This window comes from Dipodomys spectabilis, unplaced genomic scaffold (genome assembly GCF_019054845.1).
Source record: "Dipodomys spectabilis isolate Male_0828 unplaced genomic scaffold, ASM1905484v1 ptg000051l, whole genome shotgun sequence".
Classification (NCBI taxonomy): Eukaryota; Metazoa; Chordata; class Mammalia; order Rodentia; family Heteromyidae; genus Dipodomys; species Dipodomys spectabilis.
In genome coordinates, this window is record NW_024870728.1 from 14,040,315 (window position 1) to 14,058,184 (window position 17,870).

General features: G+C 44.3%; 2 protein-coding genes across 4 annotated transcripts in view; both read right to left on the reverse strand.

The window, feature by feature from the left end:
- Positions 1–310: 310 nt before the first annotated feature.
- On the reverse strand, positions 311–2,072 carry Rpl37a (ribosomal protein L37a). The gene is made up of 4 exons (XM_042679040.1): positions 1,968–2,072; positions 1,516–1,644; positions 1,241–1,323; positions 311–429 (listed from the first exon to the last, which is right to left on the reverse strand). Exons 1-4 carry the CDS (start codon positions 1,968–1,970, stop codon positions 366–368), a joined length of 279 nt encoding a protein of 92 aa, XP_042534974.1. The 5' UTR covers positions 1,971–2,072; the 3' UTR covers positions 311–365.
- A 7,321-nt stretch (positions 2,073–9,393) lies between these two features.
- Positions 9,394–17,870, reverse strand: part of Smarcal1 (SWI/SNF related, matrix associated, actin dependent regulator of chromatin, subfamily a like 1) — a 70,581-nt gene continuing 62,104 nt past the window's right edge. For 2 of the 3 annotated variants that reach the window (XM_042679179.1, XM_042679180.1), the window contains 4 exons: positions 15,805–16,038; positions 14,180–14,280; positions 13,113–13,209; positions 9,394–10,083 (listed from right to left, as the gene is read on the reverse strand). In XM_042679179.1, the coding sequence (XP_042535113.1) occupies positions 9,850–10,083; positions 13,113–13,209; positions 14,180–14,280; positions 15,805–16,038 (666 nt within the window). In that variant the 3' untranslated portion in view covers positions 9,394–9,849. The remainder of the gene's footprint in view (positions 10,084–13,112; positions 13,210–14,179; positions 14,281–15,804; positions 16,039–17,870) is intronic. The other variant, XM_042679181.1, reaches the window with a different exon arrangement.

The window sequence follows — 17,870 nt, forward strand, 5'->3', positions numbered from 1 at the left end:
GCCTGAGTCCCAAGCCCCAGGACTGGCAAAAAAAAAAAGCCTCATGCCTCAGAAAAGTGGAATCATTAGAATACTTCCTAAGACATATAACACCCACCCATAAGGCTTACCTTTTCTTACACTTTATCAGCAGATTAGAAGAGACTGGATCAAGATAACTGACCCACCACCAAAAACTTTTCCAATCAAACCAGGAAGACTTCAACTTCCAAATCTTACCAGTGCCAGGTTGTGCCCATCAGAAAAATCCAATAATTCACACAAATTAGTATAGTTAATAGTTAATAATTAACTACAAAAAATATAACACTTATATAAATTAACCCATTTATTGTAGGGTAGGGACATCTCAGATGGTAGAGCTTTTACTGGTCTTTTAATTCCTTCAGTCTTCTAATGGCAGACTTGACTGTGACGGCAGAAGTGGTGCTGTTAAGAAAAAGGCAGTTTCAAACATAATTAAAGTAACAAGAAGATCTACATTGTAACATTACAATTCTAAGTCTGAATTTCCAGTCTATCAATACTATATCGCAGTTAATCAATGGAAGGGGTAACACTGATCAGGATGCACTGTACTCAGAACCTTACTTCTGCTAACAGTCTGACCTGACCTACTCTTAAGGGCATGGACAGATCAGAAGAAACTAAATTACCAAGATCGTACAGTGAGTTACTAAGGTGCCAGACAGATTTAAATGTCAAAAGATGCAGCTCAATGGCAGAATGATTGCTTAGCACATGCAAGACCCCGGGTACAATCCCCAGAACCCTAAGAAAAAGCTTCACTATTCAAGGGACACCTTAAAAAAAATTTATCAAGTAAACCACCTCATATGGACGTATACAAATGCTCGTTCACTTCACTGTTAGAATAGAACACTCTTGTTCTGATTTTACCTTAAGGTGCTTTTATGTGTATCTTACATATCTCCAAAATTTACATTGTTAAATCAGCTTAAACTTCAATTCTTCAATTTTGATTCTCAGTCTAGGAATATATAGCTCAGTAGCTTGCTTTGCATGCTACACCCCTAAACCCCCAAGATGGAGGTGTAGAGGATTCTTCCAACTTTTGCTTCAGTAGCTATTTCTATTCTGAATAGAAAGTAAACAGTAACACTGAAGAAATTTGAGAAAACACCAGCATCTTTACCTTCCTCATCTAATATATTATAGGCAGAAAAACAGTCCATGTCTGGTCCACAAATAGCTCTAAGCACCACAAAGTAAGACTCACTTGTAGGTCCAGGCACCACCAGCCACTGTCTTCATGCAGGAACCACAGTGCCAGATGCCCACTGCTCGCCTCTTCATCTTTGTCTACAAAAGAAGTAATTTTCAGCACAAACAACAAAAACCTTTTCTTAGATTTTGAGAAGACAAGTAAGGAAAACCAACTTTTGAACACAATGGACCAAATCCTTATTTATGCCCAACTGCAAGTTTTGCAAGGACGCCTCAGCTGGAATGAACTTCTGCCCCAACCATCAGACAGCTCTGACCCCACCTTACCTTGCCACAGAAGGAGCAGGTGTACTTGGCGTGCTGGCTGATTTCAATTTTTTTCACCATCTTCCGGAGTGAGGCACCATAGCGGGTGCCGTATTTACCGACGATGCCGACCTTCTTGGTGCGTTTGGCCTGTTTATACGGAGGAATGGGAGTAACAACATGGAGTCGGCCCTTGCATCTCCCCCTCACCTCCGGTGGGGCCTCATTTTCCCCACGTGCAGCAATACCGGTGTCCCAAGCCTCCCGATGCCCTGACACAAGCCGGTTCGGATGAGCTAGGCCCCACCAAGCCGCCCCCGTCCCTGGAATGAAGCCTACAAACGCGAAGAGGACACGGACGCCGGGGTGGAATGCAAGACAACACAGATAGATGGAGGACGGTGTAGACGAAAACACCGAGAGGACGGATGCGGATGGATAGAGATTTATGTCACAGAAAAACCAACGCTCACCATATTGCCGTAACTCAGGTCCAGGCCCAGAGAGGAAGGGCCGTCCCGCGCAGGCGCGGTTTTAGGCAGGAGACCGGAAGTGGTGAAACGACCTCGCTAGGAACTCAGCTCTATCGCCTGGAGGTTTTCCTGCAGTTTACTCCCCCTGGAGGCCGGTTTGCATATTACAATGATTTCCTCCAGGCTGTCCACAAGAAAACTTTGCTTACTAGATGCTTGACTTAGCGAAGTCCTTAAACCTTTAGCCCATTGCCGAATCGCATTGCTTTCTCCACTATATTATATAAAATTGTTAGGCCCTATGCCTGACTGCTGACCATCGTGGTGACAAAAATCCAAGACAGCTCTCAGAACAAGTTCTAATGCTGGGCCATGTTCACATTCAGTCACGTTTATGAGTGACTCAGTTTCACTGATCAGAGTTCCGAAAGAATGAATGAAAGAATGGATATGAAAAGAGCCTGAAGTTTCCTAAAGTCTGAGTTGAAAGTTGGGTGGGATTAACTGTTGCTGTAGAGTATCACCATTTAGCTCCTCCTTGGGACTCTTGAGTATCGTTTTGTTTGTTTGAGGGTGGGGGGGTTGTTTTGTTTGTTTGTTTTTGGTATTTTTGGCTTGAGTTTTTTTTGTCTTGGTCCTTGGGCTTGACTTCTGGGCCTGGGCTCTGTCCTTGAACTTATTTTGGGTGCTCTACCACTTGACTCACATCTCCACTTCTTGGTTTCTGGTGGTTAACTGGAGATAGGAATTTCACTCTCTGGGGCTGGGAAGGTGGTTCAGTGGTAGAGCGCTTGCCTTGCATGCCTGAGGCCCTGGGTTCGATTCCTCAGCACCACATAAGCAAAAAGTAAAAAGCCAGAAGTGGTGCTGTGGCTCAAGTGGTAGAGCGCTAGCCTTGAGCTGAAGAGCTGAGGGAGAGTTCAGGCCCCACGACCGGACCCCAAAAAAAAAAAAAAAAAGAATTTCACAGACTTTCCTGCCTATGCTGGCTTCGAACAGTGCCATCTTCAGATCCTACACCTCCTGCATAGTTTAGGATTATAGGCATGAGCCACCAGTGACCAATGGCTCTTTACTTTTTTGTTGTTGTTATTGGTGGTCCTGGGGTTTAAACTCTAGGTCTGGGCACTGTCCCTCAGCTCATCAGCTCAAGGCAAACACTCTACCACTTGAGCCACAGCACCACTTCCAGTTTTCTTTCTTTTTTTGGGGGGGGGGGGTCCAGTCGTGGGGCCTGAACTCTGGGTCTGGGCACTGTCCCTTAGCTCTTCAGCTCAAGGCTAGCACTCTACCACTTGAGCCACAGCGCCACTTCTGGCTTTTTTCTTTTTGCTTATGTGGTACTGAGGAATTGAACCCAGGGCCTCATGCATGCAAGGCAAGCGCTCTACCACTGAGCCACCTTCCCAGCCCCCACTTCCAGTTTTCTAAGTGGTTTATTGGAGAGAAGAGTCTCATGGACTTTTCTGTCTGGGCTGGCTTTGAACCTCGATCCTCAGTTCTCAGCCTCCTGAGTAGCTAGAATTACAGGCGTGAACCACCAACACCTGGCTGGCTCTTTACTTTTGATGGCCTGCTCCAGCCTCTTGAGAACCTACTCTCCAGATGCTTCCTGAGGTGTCAGGCTTAAAGCTTCAAAAAACAGCAAAGTGCTCTGTAACCACAATCATAATGTTAGCTATCTTCCCACCCAAGGTCCTCAACGGGAGTGGAATGTACGTAAGGTGTGTCAGTCCATGGCAGGCTCTGCCTTCTGATCACCTCTTCCTCCTAAGGATAGAAGAATGGCTTGAGCCAAGGTAGTAATCCCTTTTTTCTAGAAGGAAAAGGTTCTTGAGGATGATGTCAGAAGTTCTCCATTAAAATGATGCTTGTTTGCTGAGTGACCATGGCTCACACTTGTAATCCTAGCTACTTAGGAGGCTGAGTTCTAAGGATGGCTATTCAAAGCCAGATGGGTCAGGAAAGTCTGTGAGACTCTTATCACCAGAACGGCAGAAGTGGAGCTGTGGCCCAAAGTGATAGAGTGCTAGTCTTGAGCAAAAAAGCTCTCAGGGACAGCTTCCAGGCCCTGAGTTCAAAACCCCATGACTACCACCACCACCACCACCAACAAAAAAAATACCTGTCCCCAGGAACTATACATTAAGACAAAATGTAGTCATATTGATTTAAACAAATGGGATTGGTCAATGAAGTGTTGAGAAACTGGTGGTGGTCTTCATGTTCCAATCTGGGCCTCTTAAGCCAAGCAGGAGTGATGCTGAGCTGTCTCAGTTGAGCAGATACAGTGGCCTGGTACTGGGGCAGCCCACACTGAGCTAACGTGAGCCCTTTGCTCTCTATAGCCTAATTCTGATGACATTTAGAAAATGTACTGCCTATCTGTGCATACTCTCCTGTCTCTGGCTTTTAGGGAAAGGGGGTGGGGCCGTGTATGAAGAAGAATGTGACAGAGAGCAGCTGAAAATGAGCCACTTCATAATGGGAGGAAATTGCTCATGTTCAGAGCAATTTTATCAAAACGGAACAATTCTCCCTAAATAGCAAGCCTGAGGATGTACAAATAGCACTGTCATAAAATCAGCTCTAAGTGACTTCAGAAAATTGTCTCTCTCATAAAGTCTCAATTGGTCTTATCTGTGGGGCAGTAAGTCTCCTCCCCCATTAGAGGACCATCAAGGGTGGAGGACATTCACAGTGATGCATCCCATAAAAGTCACGGTAAAAATCTCTTTTGAGTCATCAGTGCTATTCAGGAGCTCTCAAAGTTTGCTTTTCATCTGTGGAAAAATAAATAAGTTAAAAGTCACCCCCAAAAAGAGTTCCAGCTGTGAAGGCAACCAGTTCTCATGTGGAACACGTTACTCTTGGAAGAAATCATGGGCACAAGTGTGATTCCCAATTGTATAATGCTGAAGACACAAAGGGTTTAACCTGCTGATCTTCACAGAAGTACCTGGTAACCACAGACAAAATCCAGTCCTGCACAATGTTCCAGAGCCACAGGCTCAGGAAGAGGAGCCTCAGTAAGAGGAGGCCTAGACATTGAGAATCAGGGTGTCTGAAGTGGATTCAGGAGTATATGTTCTTTCCTTCCTCCCTCATTTCCCCTCATTTCCTTCCTCCCTCATTTCCTTTCTCATTTCCCTGATTTCTTTTAAAAATCAGTATTGTTGCTGTTAATGGGGATTTCCAAGGGCATTTTACACGGGCAGTGCACCCAGTAGGAGACAATATGAAACAATATTCAAACATTCAGAACAGGCCATTTCCAGTATGAAAATGTGATAACAGTTTTTATAAGAAATTCTGGATTTTGGGAATAAATTATCAATGGTCAGGTGCTGCTGGCTCACACCTATAATTCTAGCTATTCAGGTGGCTGAGATTTGATTTTTTTTGGGGGGGTGGGGGTGGGGGGGAGGTCCGGTCATGGGGCCTAAACTCTGGGCCTGGGCGCTGTCCCTCAGCTCTTCAGCTCAAGACTAGCGCTCCACCACTTGAGCCACAGCACCACTTCCGGCTTTTTTCTTTTTGCTTATGTGGTGCTGAGGAATCGAACCCAGGGCCTCATGCATGCAAGGCAAGCGCTCTACCACTGAGCCAACTTCCCAGCCCCAGGTGGCTGAGATTTGAGAATCCCAGTTTGAAGCTAGCCTGGGAAGACAAATCCAAAAGATTATTATCTCCAGTTAACCAACTAAAAGCCAGAAGTGGAGGTGTGGCTCAAGTAGCTGGGTGCCAGCCTTGAGCAAAAAAGCTAAGCAAGAGCATGAAGCTCTGAGTCCAAGCCCAGTGCCAGCACACACATGTAAATTACTAGTGTCTCCAACCCAAAGTCTTTTTCCCCCATCTTTTTTTGTGTGTGCACTGGTCTTACAGCTTTGAACGGAGGGTCTCTGAGTCACACCTCTACTTCTGGCTTCTTTTTTTGTGCTTATTTGGAGATCTGAATGTCATGAACTTTCCTGTCTAGGTAATCCTCTCTACTGTCATCCTCTCTACTCAGGAGACTGAGATCAGAGGATTACAATTCAAAGAGTTCAGGAACAGCAGCCAGTCCCTGTGTTCAAGCCCCATGAGTTGAAACTCAGTTGGATGGAAATTGAAGAGGGAAATGTGGGCAGACAATGCTGTAAAATACAATGGCTTGGGGGGTGGAAAGGAATGGGGGAGGTCAGGGAGGCAAGGGATAGTAGGAGAAAAACAAAGGAGGGGTAACAATGCTGGACAAGAAATGTACTCATTACCTTACTGATATAACTGTAACTCTTCTGTACAGCATCTTTACAAGAAAATAAAAATTTAAAAAATAGCCAGGCGCTGGTGGCTCACGCCTGTAATCCTAGCTACTCAGGAGGCTGAGATCTGAGGATCGCGGTTCAAAGCCAGCCCGGGCAGGAGAGACCGTGAGACTCCTATCTCCAATAAACCACCAGAAAACCGGAAGTGGCGCTGTAGCTCAAGTGGTAGAGCGCTCGCCTTGAGCTGAAGAGCTGAAGGACAGCGCCCAGGCCCAGAGTTCAAGCCCCACGACCGACAAAAAAAAAAAATTTAAAAAATACAATGGCTGTATAATCCTAGAAGACTGACTCACAGGCTTCTCACTGTTTTGTGTTAAGATTAGATATTCATTTTCTTCACTGAGACCCCATAAAGAAACATAAAGCCAAGACAAAGGCCGAGTGTGCAAGACTACTCCATCAACCCCCTTTAAAACTCTTCCTACATTCGTAATCCTAAACTTGGTGGGAAATGAGAAGATGGGGGTAAACCTAAGATGACACTTATTTCTTCAAAAAGCATCAAAGGTGCGGGAGGACAAGGATGTACAGACAAAACTAAGACCAAGATGGCCCCAAGAAATACAATTTCTCTCTCCACTGATCGAAGAAAAAAGGTTCATCTGAAGCCAAGGAGGAAAAAGACATGAGAATTCTCGAACAACAGGATTAAGGCAAATGGGAGCTCTTATTTCCTTGTGAAGGTGTCTTGGAATAGCACTAGAGGTAGAAATCAACTATCATCCAGGAAAGGGAAGGCATATAAAAAGCAGGCCAGAGGGAGATCATAAGGTACAATTGAAGCCAGACCTGGTGGTACATACCCTTGAACACGGCACTCAGAAACCTGTGATAGGAGGATGTCGGCTCAAGCCCAGCATGGACTATAGTGAATTCTTAGACCATCATGGCTACACAGTGAGATCCTGTCTTCAACCAACAAATGGGAATGGATGAGGTCCTGCTTTTCTTCATTCCCAGTGGCAATTCCTGAAATATGGTTCTGGAGGGTTGTGAGTTAGAAAAAAATGGAGAAGAAAGGGTTACTATTGAAATCCATTTTTTTAAACCTAAAGATATTCACTTTCTATTTAAATAGGACACTAGTGGTCTCCTAAGCATATCCCTGGAGTAAAGAGGAAGTATAGGAAATGAGATTTTTTTTCACAGAAAAGCTGCACCAAAGTCTGTCAGGACAGGGCAGGTAGATGAGTCTCTGGAGATGTATGAGTCCTGGGTGAGGCTCATTATTGTTCTTTTTGTCGGGGGCTTGAACTCAGGGTTTGGGTGCTGTCCCTAAGCTCTTTTTGCTCAAGGCTAGTGCTCTACCACTTTGATCCACAGTGCCACTTCCAGTTTTTCTGGTGGTTAATTGGATATAAATCTCATGGCCTGTTCCTCCTGCTCCCCCCTACTCCCTCCCTTCCTCTCCCTCTCTCTGTTATGGGGCCTGAACTCTGGGCCTGGGTGCTGTCTCTCAGCTCTTAGCTCAAGGCTAGCACTCTACCACTTGAGCCACAGCGCCACTTCCAGCTTTTTCTGCTGATGTGGTGCTGAGGAATCGAACCTAGGGCCTCATGCATGCAAAGCAAGCACTCTACCACTGAGCCACCTTCTCAGCCCATCCTGCTCTGTTTACAAATTGATGAAAAGTAGTTCTCTCTTGTGAAATTGTTCTGTCTTATAAAGTTATAATCAGACCATCTCATACCTCTGCTCAAAATCATTCAGTGGTTGGGTGTGGTGGCACAGAAGTGTACTCCCAGACAGAGACAGGAGGATGGCAAGTTGGAGACCAGTCTGGGCTACCTAGTGAGTCTGTCTCAAGAAATCAAACCAAACCTGAACACACCCTTTGTTGATTTTTTTTTTTTTTTTTTTTTTTTAGCAGTTGTGGGGCTTGAACTCTGGGTGTGGGCACTGTCCTTGAGCTCTTCAGCTCAAGGCAAGAACTCTACCACTTGAGCCATAGTGCCACTTCCAGTTTTCTGAGTAGTTTACTGGAGATAAGAGTCTTGCCGGAGCTGGCTTTAAACCACAATCCTCAGATCTCAGCCTCCTGAATAGCTAGGATTACAGGCATGAGCCACCAGCCTGGACATCTGTTGACTTATTCATACTCAAAACTAAATCCAGATTCTTTTTTTGTCTGAAACCAGGACTCAAACTCATTATCTGATGCTTTTGCTGGCAGACAACCTATCACCTGAGCCATGCCTCTAACTCAGTCCAGAATCTTCACCTTGACCTGTGAGCTCTTCAGCTCTTTTGATCTAATATAATTACCTTTTATTCTCCGTTAACATCATGACATTCTACTGAGGGAACACAAGAGACATCAATCAAATGTGGCACTTAAACACTTGAAGCATGGCTAGTTCAAACTAAAATGCTGTGATATACATGCACTGGGGTCTCAAAAGACAGATCAAATTATAAATTTCTCATTAAAAATTTTTTTTTAAAAGCTGGGCATGAACTTCAGAAGTACAGCCCTTGCCCAGCATATGTAAAGCGTGCTGAGTTTGATTCCCAGCATCTCTCTCTCTCTCTCTCTCACACACACACACACACACACACACACACACACAGAGTTTATGTTAAAATGTTAGGTTTTGAATATATTGGGTTCAATGTTTTATGGGTTTTTTTTCTTTTTAAAATATTCTTTCAGAAAAGTGAAAAATCACACATGTGGCTTGCATTACACTGCCATTCAATAATGTTACTCATGTTACTCTAAGGAGCTGACAGACTATGGGAGATGTGCCATACCAATCCACACCTGCTTCTTTTTTTTTTTTTTTGTCGGTCGTGGGGCTTGAACTCTGGGCCTGGGCGCTGTCCCTCAGCTCTTCAGCTCAAGGCGAGCGCTCTACCACTTGAGCTACAGCGCCACTTCTGGTTTTCTAGTGGTTTATTGGAGATAGGAGTCTCACGGTCTTTCCTGCCCGGGCTGGCTTTGAACCTCGATCCTCAGATCTCAGCCTCCTGAGTAGCTAGGATTACAGGCGTGAGCCATCAGCGCCCGGCTCCACACCTGCTTCTATAGACAGTGGGCTATGAATAGTTTTCACATGTAAAACAGTTGAAAGTCAAGAGTAATTGGTGACACATGAAAATTTAAAAAAAAATTCAAATTTTAGTGTTCATTTACAGAACTTTATTGGAAAAGAGGACTTACAAAGTGTTGCTTCTTCTGTCAAATAAACCCCACAAAAGCACATTTTTCTTTTTTACAATGAGTTATTATCAGTACTTAGGCACTATCTGGCACAAATTAGGTGCTCTATACATATAGTCATTAAATTCTTAAGATGTAGGTATTGGAGGTTGTGTAGGGAGCACTTCATTATTTAAAGAATGTGAATTACCAAAATTATAAACCACTCTCCTTTTCTAAGGTTAATTAAGCCCCCAAGCAAGTCTCCACTTAGGAACATGAGAATGGAAATGCTGGTATACCACTGGGCTTGAGGACGGACCCAGATACTGCTGCATGACAAAAGGAACAGGCATTATAATCAAAGTTTCTTATTTTCTTTGAATAAATCCCATGATTTTTAATTGCCCCTCCTTTTTTTCCCTGCATCCTCTTAGAAAGGAGAAGTAAAGCTGTCCCAGTTATCAAAAAATTCAAATTTCCCTTTCTTTGGTGGACTGGCTGCCAATGTGTTTTCATCCAGAGTATCTCCCAGAGAACCACTTCCAGAGGTTGTTGAAGTACTTCCTGGGTCAAAGGACTCTGCGGCCTCCAGGAGCTCTAAGTCACTTCCATCTTCCTCAAATGACTTCTGGAATAACTCATAGATTGTCTGCTGCTTCGGGTCCTTCATTGGAAAAAGGAAAGAAAAAGTAAAAGGAAGAACCCAGGCTCTATCACTGACCTTTCTCCAGTGTATCCTGCAAGAGAGTTCCAAGGGGACAGACAGTACATTTTATGCCATCTGGAGCTACATGGTAATGAACCATCCATCTCAGTAAATGATTTACCAGTAAAGCAGCCCCTCGCTCTTAGTGCCTGACATCTTTTCTGCTGCTCACTGGGTTAGGAGTAAAAAGGATGGTTGTGACAATAACAAAGGAGCTGTTCCTCCACTATAATTTATGTTGGAGATATTTTCTCCCTTCCTTTCCAAATCAGTATTTCAGTGTTGAAATCGCTGTAGGATCTCACTTCCTCCTAACCCACCTCATTTACAGAGTGGATACCTATCCCTGTGTCTGTTAATGTTCAAGCTCCAGATGACTCCAGAGTCAAAGAGACTCTTATTTCCAATAAACCACTCAGAATACAGGAAGTGGCCCTGTGGCTCAAATGGTAGAGTGCTCACCTTGAGCACCCAGGCCCAGAGTTCAAGCTCCACAAACAACAACAACAAAAAGTCTCATGGACTTTCCGGGCTGGCTTTGAACTGCGATTCTGAGTAGCTAGGATTATAGGTGTGAGCCACCAGCGCCCAGCTTGGATAACAGCACTTTAACATAGACACATTCATGACTGAATCGTATCACAGCAGGATACAACACTAGGCAGTAGCAGACCACTGCCAGTAGGAATACCTATTAATTTGCATGTGATTAAGCTACTGGCAATTCTACTGCACACTTGGAGCATGCATAATTAATTGGAAGAATATTCCAAGATCAGATTAATATTTCATTTCCCCTCTCAGAAGGAAGGCTATCATACTGAAATATAACCTCTTTTGCTTTTGTCTCCCTTATAGGAGGTAACATTTTCTTTTCCCTAGCTGGTAATGAAAATTTCAGCCCTATCTTAATAAAAATAAGCTGATACCTTTTTAATCAAAATAAACACTGAGAGCCCTTTTTATCTCTGTGCTCAAGGGAACAAGATTATAAGGAAGGGGGACCTGGAGTCACATGGCCAATTGTCTTTCTGCCTTCCAACATCCAACAACACCCTGTAGACAAGAGTAACTGGAGATTCACAGCCTTTAGGGTCCACTGGAGCTACAATGGGAGGGCCTTGAGAAGGAGCTGCTATTTTCAGTGAAGGATAAGTGGTTATGATGCTCCTGTACTTTGGATCTGGATTTACTGCACCTTTCTTTACACTAAACACCAACTACTTAACATATAAGGGTGTTTTAATTCATTCATTTAACAGAGAAGAAGAATGTTTTAGGAGGTGTAATCTGGGTATGTTTGTAATACTGGTAAGCTTCATTTGCATTATTTTGTACTTGTATTTTAGGTAAAATTTCTTAGCTAATTCAGAGTAACTGAGAGAAGGCCAAAATGAGAAAATGAGTTCAAATGGGAACCGTTCTTTTCCAACAGCACAGGGCAACCTAGATTTCATTGACATACAAAATCATCATTCTGCTGAATTAGCTTTCAAAAGCTTAAAAATAAGATTGTTTTAAAATTGGCTTAGTAATTGCTTTTGTCTAAAAGGATAATTTACAGTTGATATTTAAAAATATGATCTGAGTCTTACTGCCAATAATAAGAAAAAAAGGATTTCTTTGTTAAGTCAATATTCAAACTCCATTTTATCTTTATTATTATTGCTATTGTTGTTGTTATTATTATTATTGCCAATCCAGGAGCTTGAACTCAGGGCCTGGGTGCTATCCCTGAGCTTCTTTTACTCAAGGCTAGCACTCTACCATTTGAGCCACAGAAGTACTTCTGGCTTTTTCTGAGTAGTTAGTGGTGGTTGTTTATTTCTCTCTCTTTTTTTTTTTGTTGGTCGTGGGACTTGAATTCAGCGCTCTTCAGCTCAAGGAGAGCACTCTACCACTTGAGCCACAGTGCCACTTCCTTTTTCTTAGTAGTTAGTTGGAAATAAGAGTCACAGGAACTTTCCTGCCCAGGCTGGCTTTGAACCATGATCCTCAGGTCTCAGCCTCCTGAGTAGCTAGGATTAAAGGCATGAGCCAGAAGTACTCGGCTCAGGCTCTTAATTTTAGAGTCACCTATAAAATCCATCCATTTAACTCAAATTCCAGTATTCAGCAATTGCAGAGGAAGGAGAAGGTACCTTAGTTCCCTGTTGACTATACTGCTACAAAGCTGCCTTCCTGTCTGAGGCTCAGACTCACCCAAATCCTTGACCATCTGGGCTGGTCTCTAAGCCTCCTGCTCCATGGTATCCCACTTAAATGGTGGCACAGGAGGCCATGGCAGCCACTGGATCAGCATGTAGCCCAAGCAAGGAGGGCATGGTGGGCCTAGGGTTATACTCTGAGATCAACTAGCTCCCTCTGGGCCCCTCTGACAAAGCCTATCTGGTCATGGGATGATGTCTTCTGGCCTGTCACAGCCCTTTAGAATGAGGGCTGATGCCATAGACATGATGGCATGGGTTTCACATACCCCTGTGACTTTGCATTGTGTCTCAGTTTACCCCATTACAAAATGGGAATAAAATTAAATGACAGAAGGGAAGCTGCTCTTTGAGGTAGTACCCTATTTCAGGGTCTTCTCTGTTCTGTGCTGGAGACAGTTCTGTAGTAGTCCTGCTATGATTGGTGTTGCTATTGGTTTTTTTTTTTTTTTTTGGTGACAATTCAACAATTGCCTTGAATTTTTCAATTTCTGGAGGGCTAAGGGAAAGCAGCATTTGGAAGCCTTGGTTTCTTCTGGGGCATGTGAGAAGCATTAAGAGTCAATGCTTCCCCATAAAGGGCTGTATAGTGGGCTGACTTGAGCATGACTGCAGGTTCTTTTTCTTTTTCTTTTTTTAACTCCAGGGCCAGATGAAGCCCCAGGGCCAGAGATAGCCCAAGCAGTGAATCACACCCTGTGTCCCTAGGTCTCAAGGGCTTGGCTGACAGCTTGATGCCTTGCCTCCACTCCAGAAATAGGCAGTCAGGGCTGGCTTTACCTTGTGGAAGTAATCAGTGGCTTCTGTCACTTCTGAGAAATTGGTCTCGGAAAGGCCAGCTTCTCCTAGAACTTTAATCTTCTCTTGAATCAAGGGCCTGTCAGGGAAAAATGAACTGTAGTGAACATAATTTTCTAGAAGTAGCAGCTGATTAGAATGAAGCCATCCTGCTCTTCCTTAGGGGACGGCGAGGTGGTAAGTGGTTCCCATCTTTGCATCTTACAAGGCTTCGGGATCTACCCTGAAATATGTGCCCCTCTCAGTTGTAACCAACCTCCACCTTAGGACTCATCAGAACTGGTTCAATATTCTTCCTAATGGAAGATGTTCAGGAAATAAACACTGCCTCACTATAGGAATTTTGTGAGCCTGATGGTGCTATGAGCTGTGCAATGAACCAGCCCATTGAACACAGAGAAGTGAGTGGTCCATGTGCACTGCAGAGGTCATACACCTTGGTCATTGAGGCTGGACAAAGGGGTTAGTGGACACTAAGGAGATAACTCAGGGACTTAAGATCAGGAACAAAGAAATGGGACTGGGAAAGAGTACTGGGGGCTTTTTTTGCTTAGTTGACAGACACAAAACATTGGGGCTGAACACGTGATCTCAGCCCTACTAATAGAACACTGCATGGTCCAGGGTGAGCCTGTCTGTCTTTGCATCCAGCAGCAGCAGATGTAGATGACAGATGCAGCGATCATCCCACACATCATAAAAGAGAAAAGAAGAGAAAAGGGATGCTTATCCTAACAACTGTCTTCATGGCTGGGAACAGAGTGATTTATAAACTAAACCATCTACATTGTTACAACCAGTTCCTATTGTGCTCTTCTCCTTCTTGAGCAGGTGGGAGAGCAGCTACCTCCCCTTGGTCCCACAGGACCTTCTCCTGCACCTTGCAAGTCCCCAAAGAATGCCAGTGTCACAGCTCCAACATAGTCATGCTGTGGTGCCATGACTAATGGGTTTCTGAAGGTCTCAGCAAAAGTGGAAGCACTTCCGGAGCTCAGAAAACAGTGTCCACCCTCGGTCAACTCCACATCCAGCTGTCCAGCTAGGCATACCAAAGGTAGTCATCCGCTGTGCCTTTTGCAACCAGGTAGTGAATGCCCACGGAGCTTGTCTGTCCAATGCGGTGCACTCGGTCCTCGGCCTGGATCAGCACCTGTGTGCCCAGGGATCAAGACAGCTAGGGAGAGGGCCTGAAGCAGCCTTTCCTTCCCTCACCCCCCCCCCCACCCCGGCCTAATCATACCATGTAGCCTCTGGTCTCTCAGCTCTACTTCAGCCCTTCCTCCTCACAGCATTTCACTATCTCTCAGACCTGACATTTAAGGACAGTCAAACCTTGGTGGGGGACCTGGAATTGGAAAGGACCCTGTGGAGGTGCTGGGTGCTGCAGTGAAAAATGTGCAGGCTCCACCATCAGGCTGTGTGCTGAGGAAATTAGGGTAACCTGGCATATCTCCATCTCTTTCTCTCCCCATCCCCTACTTTGTCAGTTGTAGGGCTTGAACTCAGGGCCTGAGCACTGTCCCTAGCTTTCAGGCTCAAGACTAGCACTCTATCACTTTGAGCCACAACTCCACTTCCAGTTTTCTTGTGGTTAGTTGGTGATAAGAGTCTCATAGACTTTCTTGCCTGGGCTGGCTTCAAACCATGATCCTCAGATCTCAGTCTCCTGAGTAGCTAGGATTACACATATGAGCCAACAGCACCCAGTTCCACCTCTTTTTATCTCTTCCTTTTCTTTTCTTTTCCTTCTTTTTTTCCTATATGCTAAGCAAGCACTCTACCACTGCTTGATATCTTTACCCCGACTCTAACACTTCTTATTTTTTGCAGTGTTGAGAATTAAACCCATGGTTTAGCACATGCTAAGTATGTACTTTATCACTGAGCCATACTCCCAGTCCACATTTGCATTTCTTGTCTTTGGGATAGTCAATGTTATCTTCTAAAGAACCAGAAAGATAACATCCAGGAAAGAGACCATATATGGCTAGAGGTGGGGTGGTATTTTTATATGGTAGATACTGCAGAATAAGTAACTAAAATCAAGAGAACTGTTTCTTTTCTTGACAGCTGTGACCTTGAAGTCCACCTATTGTTAAAGCACTCATTGAAGTCTGGCCAGTGGAAGCCACATATCAAGAGCATCAGAGGGAAATAACTCATTTTCTGAAGTTTAAGAAGAAAATTTTATGAGTTCAAACAAATGCCCTACAGCTGTGTGACAGCCTTCAGTCTGGCTGTGATCAGTAAGGGAAGTGGTTCATGACATCCAGGGAACACTGAGCATGGTCATTCTGTGTGAGGACCCCTTGGCTGAGCAGCTCACAGAGATGGCTAATAAAAAGGAGCACTGGCTGGAACCCAGTAGGCTGCAACCCAACACTGTTGCATGCGCCCCTAAAGGTTCAACTCTGCTGTGCCGGCTGACCACCTCAACTCTCTGTTCCCAGTCTCCTCATAGAGGTGACATCTAGGGCTCCTTTACAACTCTGATTTTACCATTGATAACGTGGAGCCGCCACTCCTGCAGAATACCATGAAGACCTAAGAAGCAGTACTTGAAAGAAGTGAAAAGTGTCAATGAAACTGGACTGGGGAAAGCTTGCAGACCCATCTCCCTTACTCCCCCAGAAACAAGCATGCCCAGGGAGATTCTAGTCTCTGTACCCCTTACCCCTGGGTTCCAAAAGAGCTCGGCAAACAGCACTAGGTCAGCTGAGGAGAAAGTGAGGCCCATGTTGGCGGCAGTGATAGACAGCACTGCCACTGAGTGTCCCTCAGACAGCTGGAACCGCTGGCACAGCTTTTCTCGGTCGGCTGAGGGTGTGGAGCCATCGATGCGGATGTGCTGTACGTGCTGCAGGGACAGGGGAAACTCAGGCCGGCTGCAATGCTGTGGTGCCAGAGGCTGAAGAGCAAGCCCGCTCAGCAGGGTCCCAGAGACTGTCTGGCCCTCTGCTCTTAAACACAACTGCATACTCACATACCACCTTAAAAAATAACTCAGAGATCTTTTGTACACAGCGCTCAGGTTTCCTGGAACAGTATGACATCAATCTGGACTGACTTTGATACAACCTCCTGACCTTCAGATTTCTCTTCCTGAATTCATGTGTGCTCTACACATTTTTATTACTTAAGTAAACTTTTCATGTACTCATATCCACAGTCAAGGATCCTTCTGTAATTCTTTCTCCTCAGTCCTTAACCTCTGCCACTAACTGGTTCTGCATTTCTAAAATGTTTCATTTCCTGAATGCTATGCAAAGGTGATCATGCAATGGGTAATTTGGGGGGGGGGGGGGAAGAAGGCGAAGGACTTTTTTTGGTCAGTATTATTTTTATTTTTTAAATTTTTTTTGGGTCCGGTCGTGGGGCCTGAACTCTGGCCCTGGGCGCTGTCCCTCAGCTCTTCAGCTCAAGGCTAGCGCTCTACCACTTGAGCCACAGCTCCACTTCCGGCTTTTTCCTTTTTGTTTATGTGGTGCTGAGGAATCAAATACAGGGCCTCATGCATGCAAAGCAAGCGCTCTACCACTGAGCCACCTTCCCAGCTTGGTCAGTATTATTTTGTGGGGATTCACAGAGCCATTGAGTAAATCAGTGATCTCTTTGTTATCAAGGATGAGAATCCACTTATGTGTATGTACATAATTTAATGTCTTATCTACTGAAGGACGTCTGAGCTGATATAGTTTGGGGCACTACATATAAAGACGCTTGGGGCTGGGCACCAGTGGCTCACATCTGTAATCCTAGCTCTTCAGGAGGCTGAGATCTGAGGATCGAAGTTCAAAGCCAGCCCAAGGCAGGAACATCCTATTAACCACCAGAAAACTGGAAGTGGTACTGTGGCCCATGTGGGAGAGCACTAGCCTTGAGCTGAAGAGCTGAGGACAGTGCCCAGACCCAGAGTCCAAGTCCACAACCGACCAAAAAAAAAAAAAAAAAAAATTCAGGAATGGTCATGATCAGACTATTGTGTGAGCATTAAATTTTCCTTTCTATCAGATAAATACCCAAGAAGCTGGATTGTATGTAACTATATGTTCAGCTTAGCTATGTTAAGGAACATTTACATTCACCCTTTCAAATGGTAAAACACTAGAAGGAAAACAAATAGTAAACATAACAGTTTATTTTATTTTCTGTCCTTTTCTCAGTGTTTATGGCACATAGTTTAAATTATTATTATTATTATTATTATTGTTTGTCAGTTATGGGGCCTGAACTCTGCACCTGGGCACTGTCCCTCAGCATTTCAGCTCAAGACTAGCATTCTACCACTTGAGCCACAGAGCCACTTCTGGCTTTTTCTGCTTATGTGGTGTTGAGGAATCGAACCCAGGACCTCATACATGCAAGGTAAGCATTCTACCACTGAGCCACCTACCCAGCCAAATTAAAATTTTTATTGCCAGTTTTTTTACAACAAATATCATATTTTGACTAAGCTACTAGCAAGTTTCCCAAGTTTGGTTTTTACTGGTTCTAATTTATTATGTGTCAATAGTATAACTGTTTTTCTATTTCTGCTGTTTTAGAGGGTTTCCAGTTTTTCCCTCAAAGGAAGGGTTCGCAGACATCCATTCACATGTGACTATATACAAAAACATATAGTGCATGTATACAATGGAATGTTACTCAGCAAAAAAAAGAATAGACTGATAACACACACAATAAGGATGAATCCCAAAAAACATTGAAAGAAACTAGATCCCCCAAATAAACATATACTTG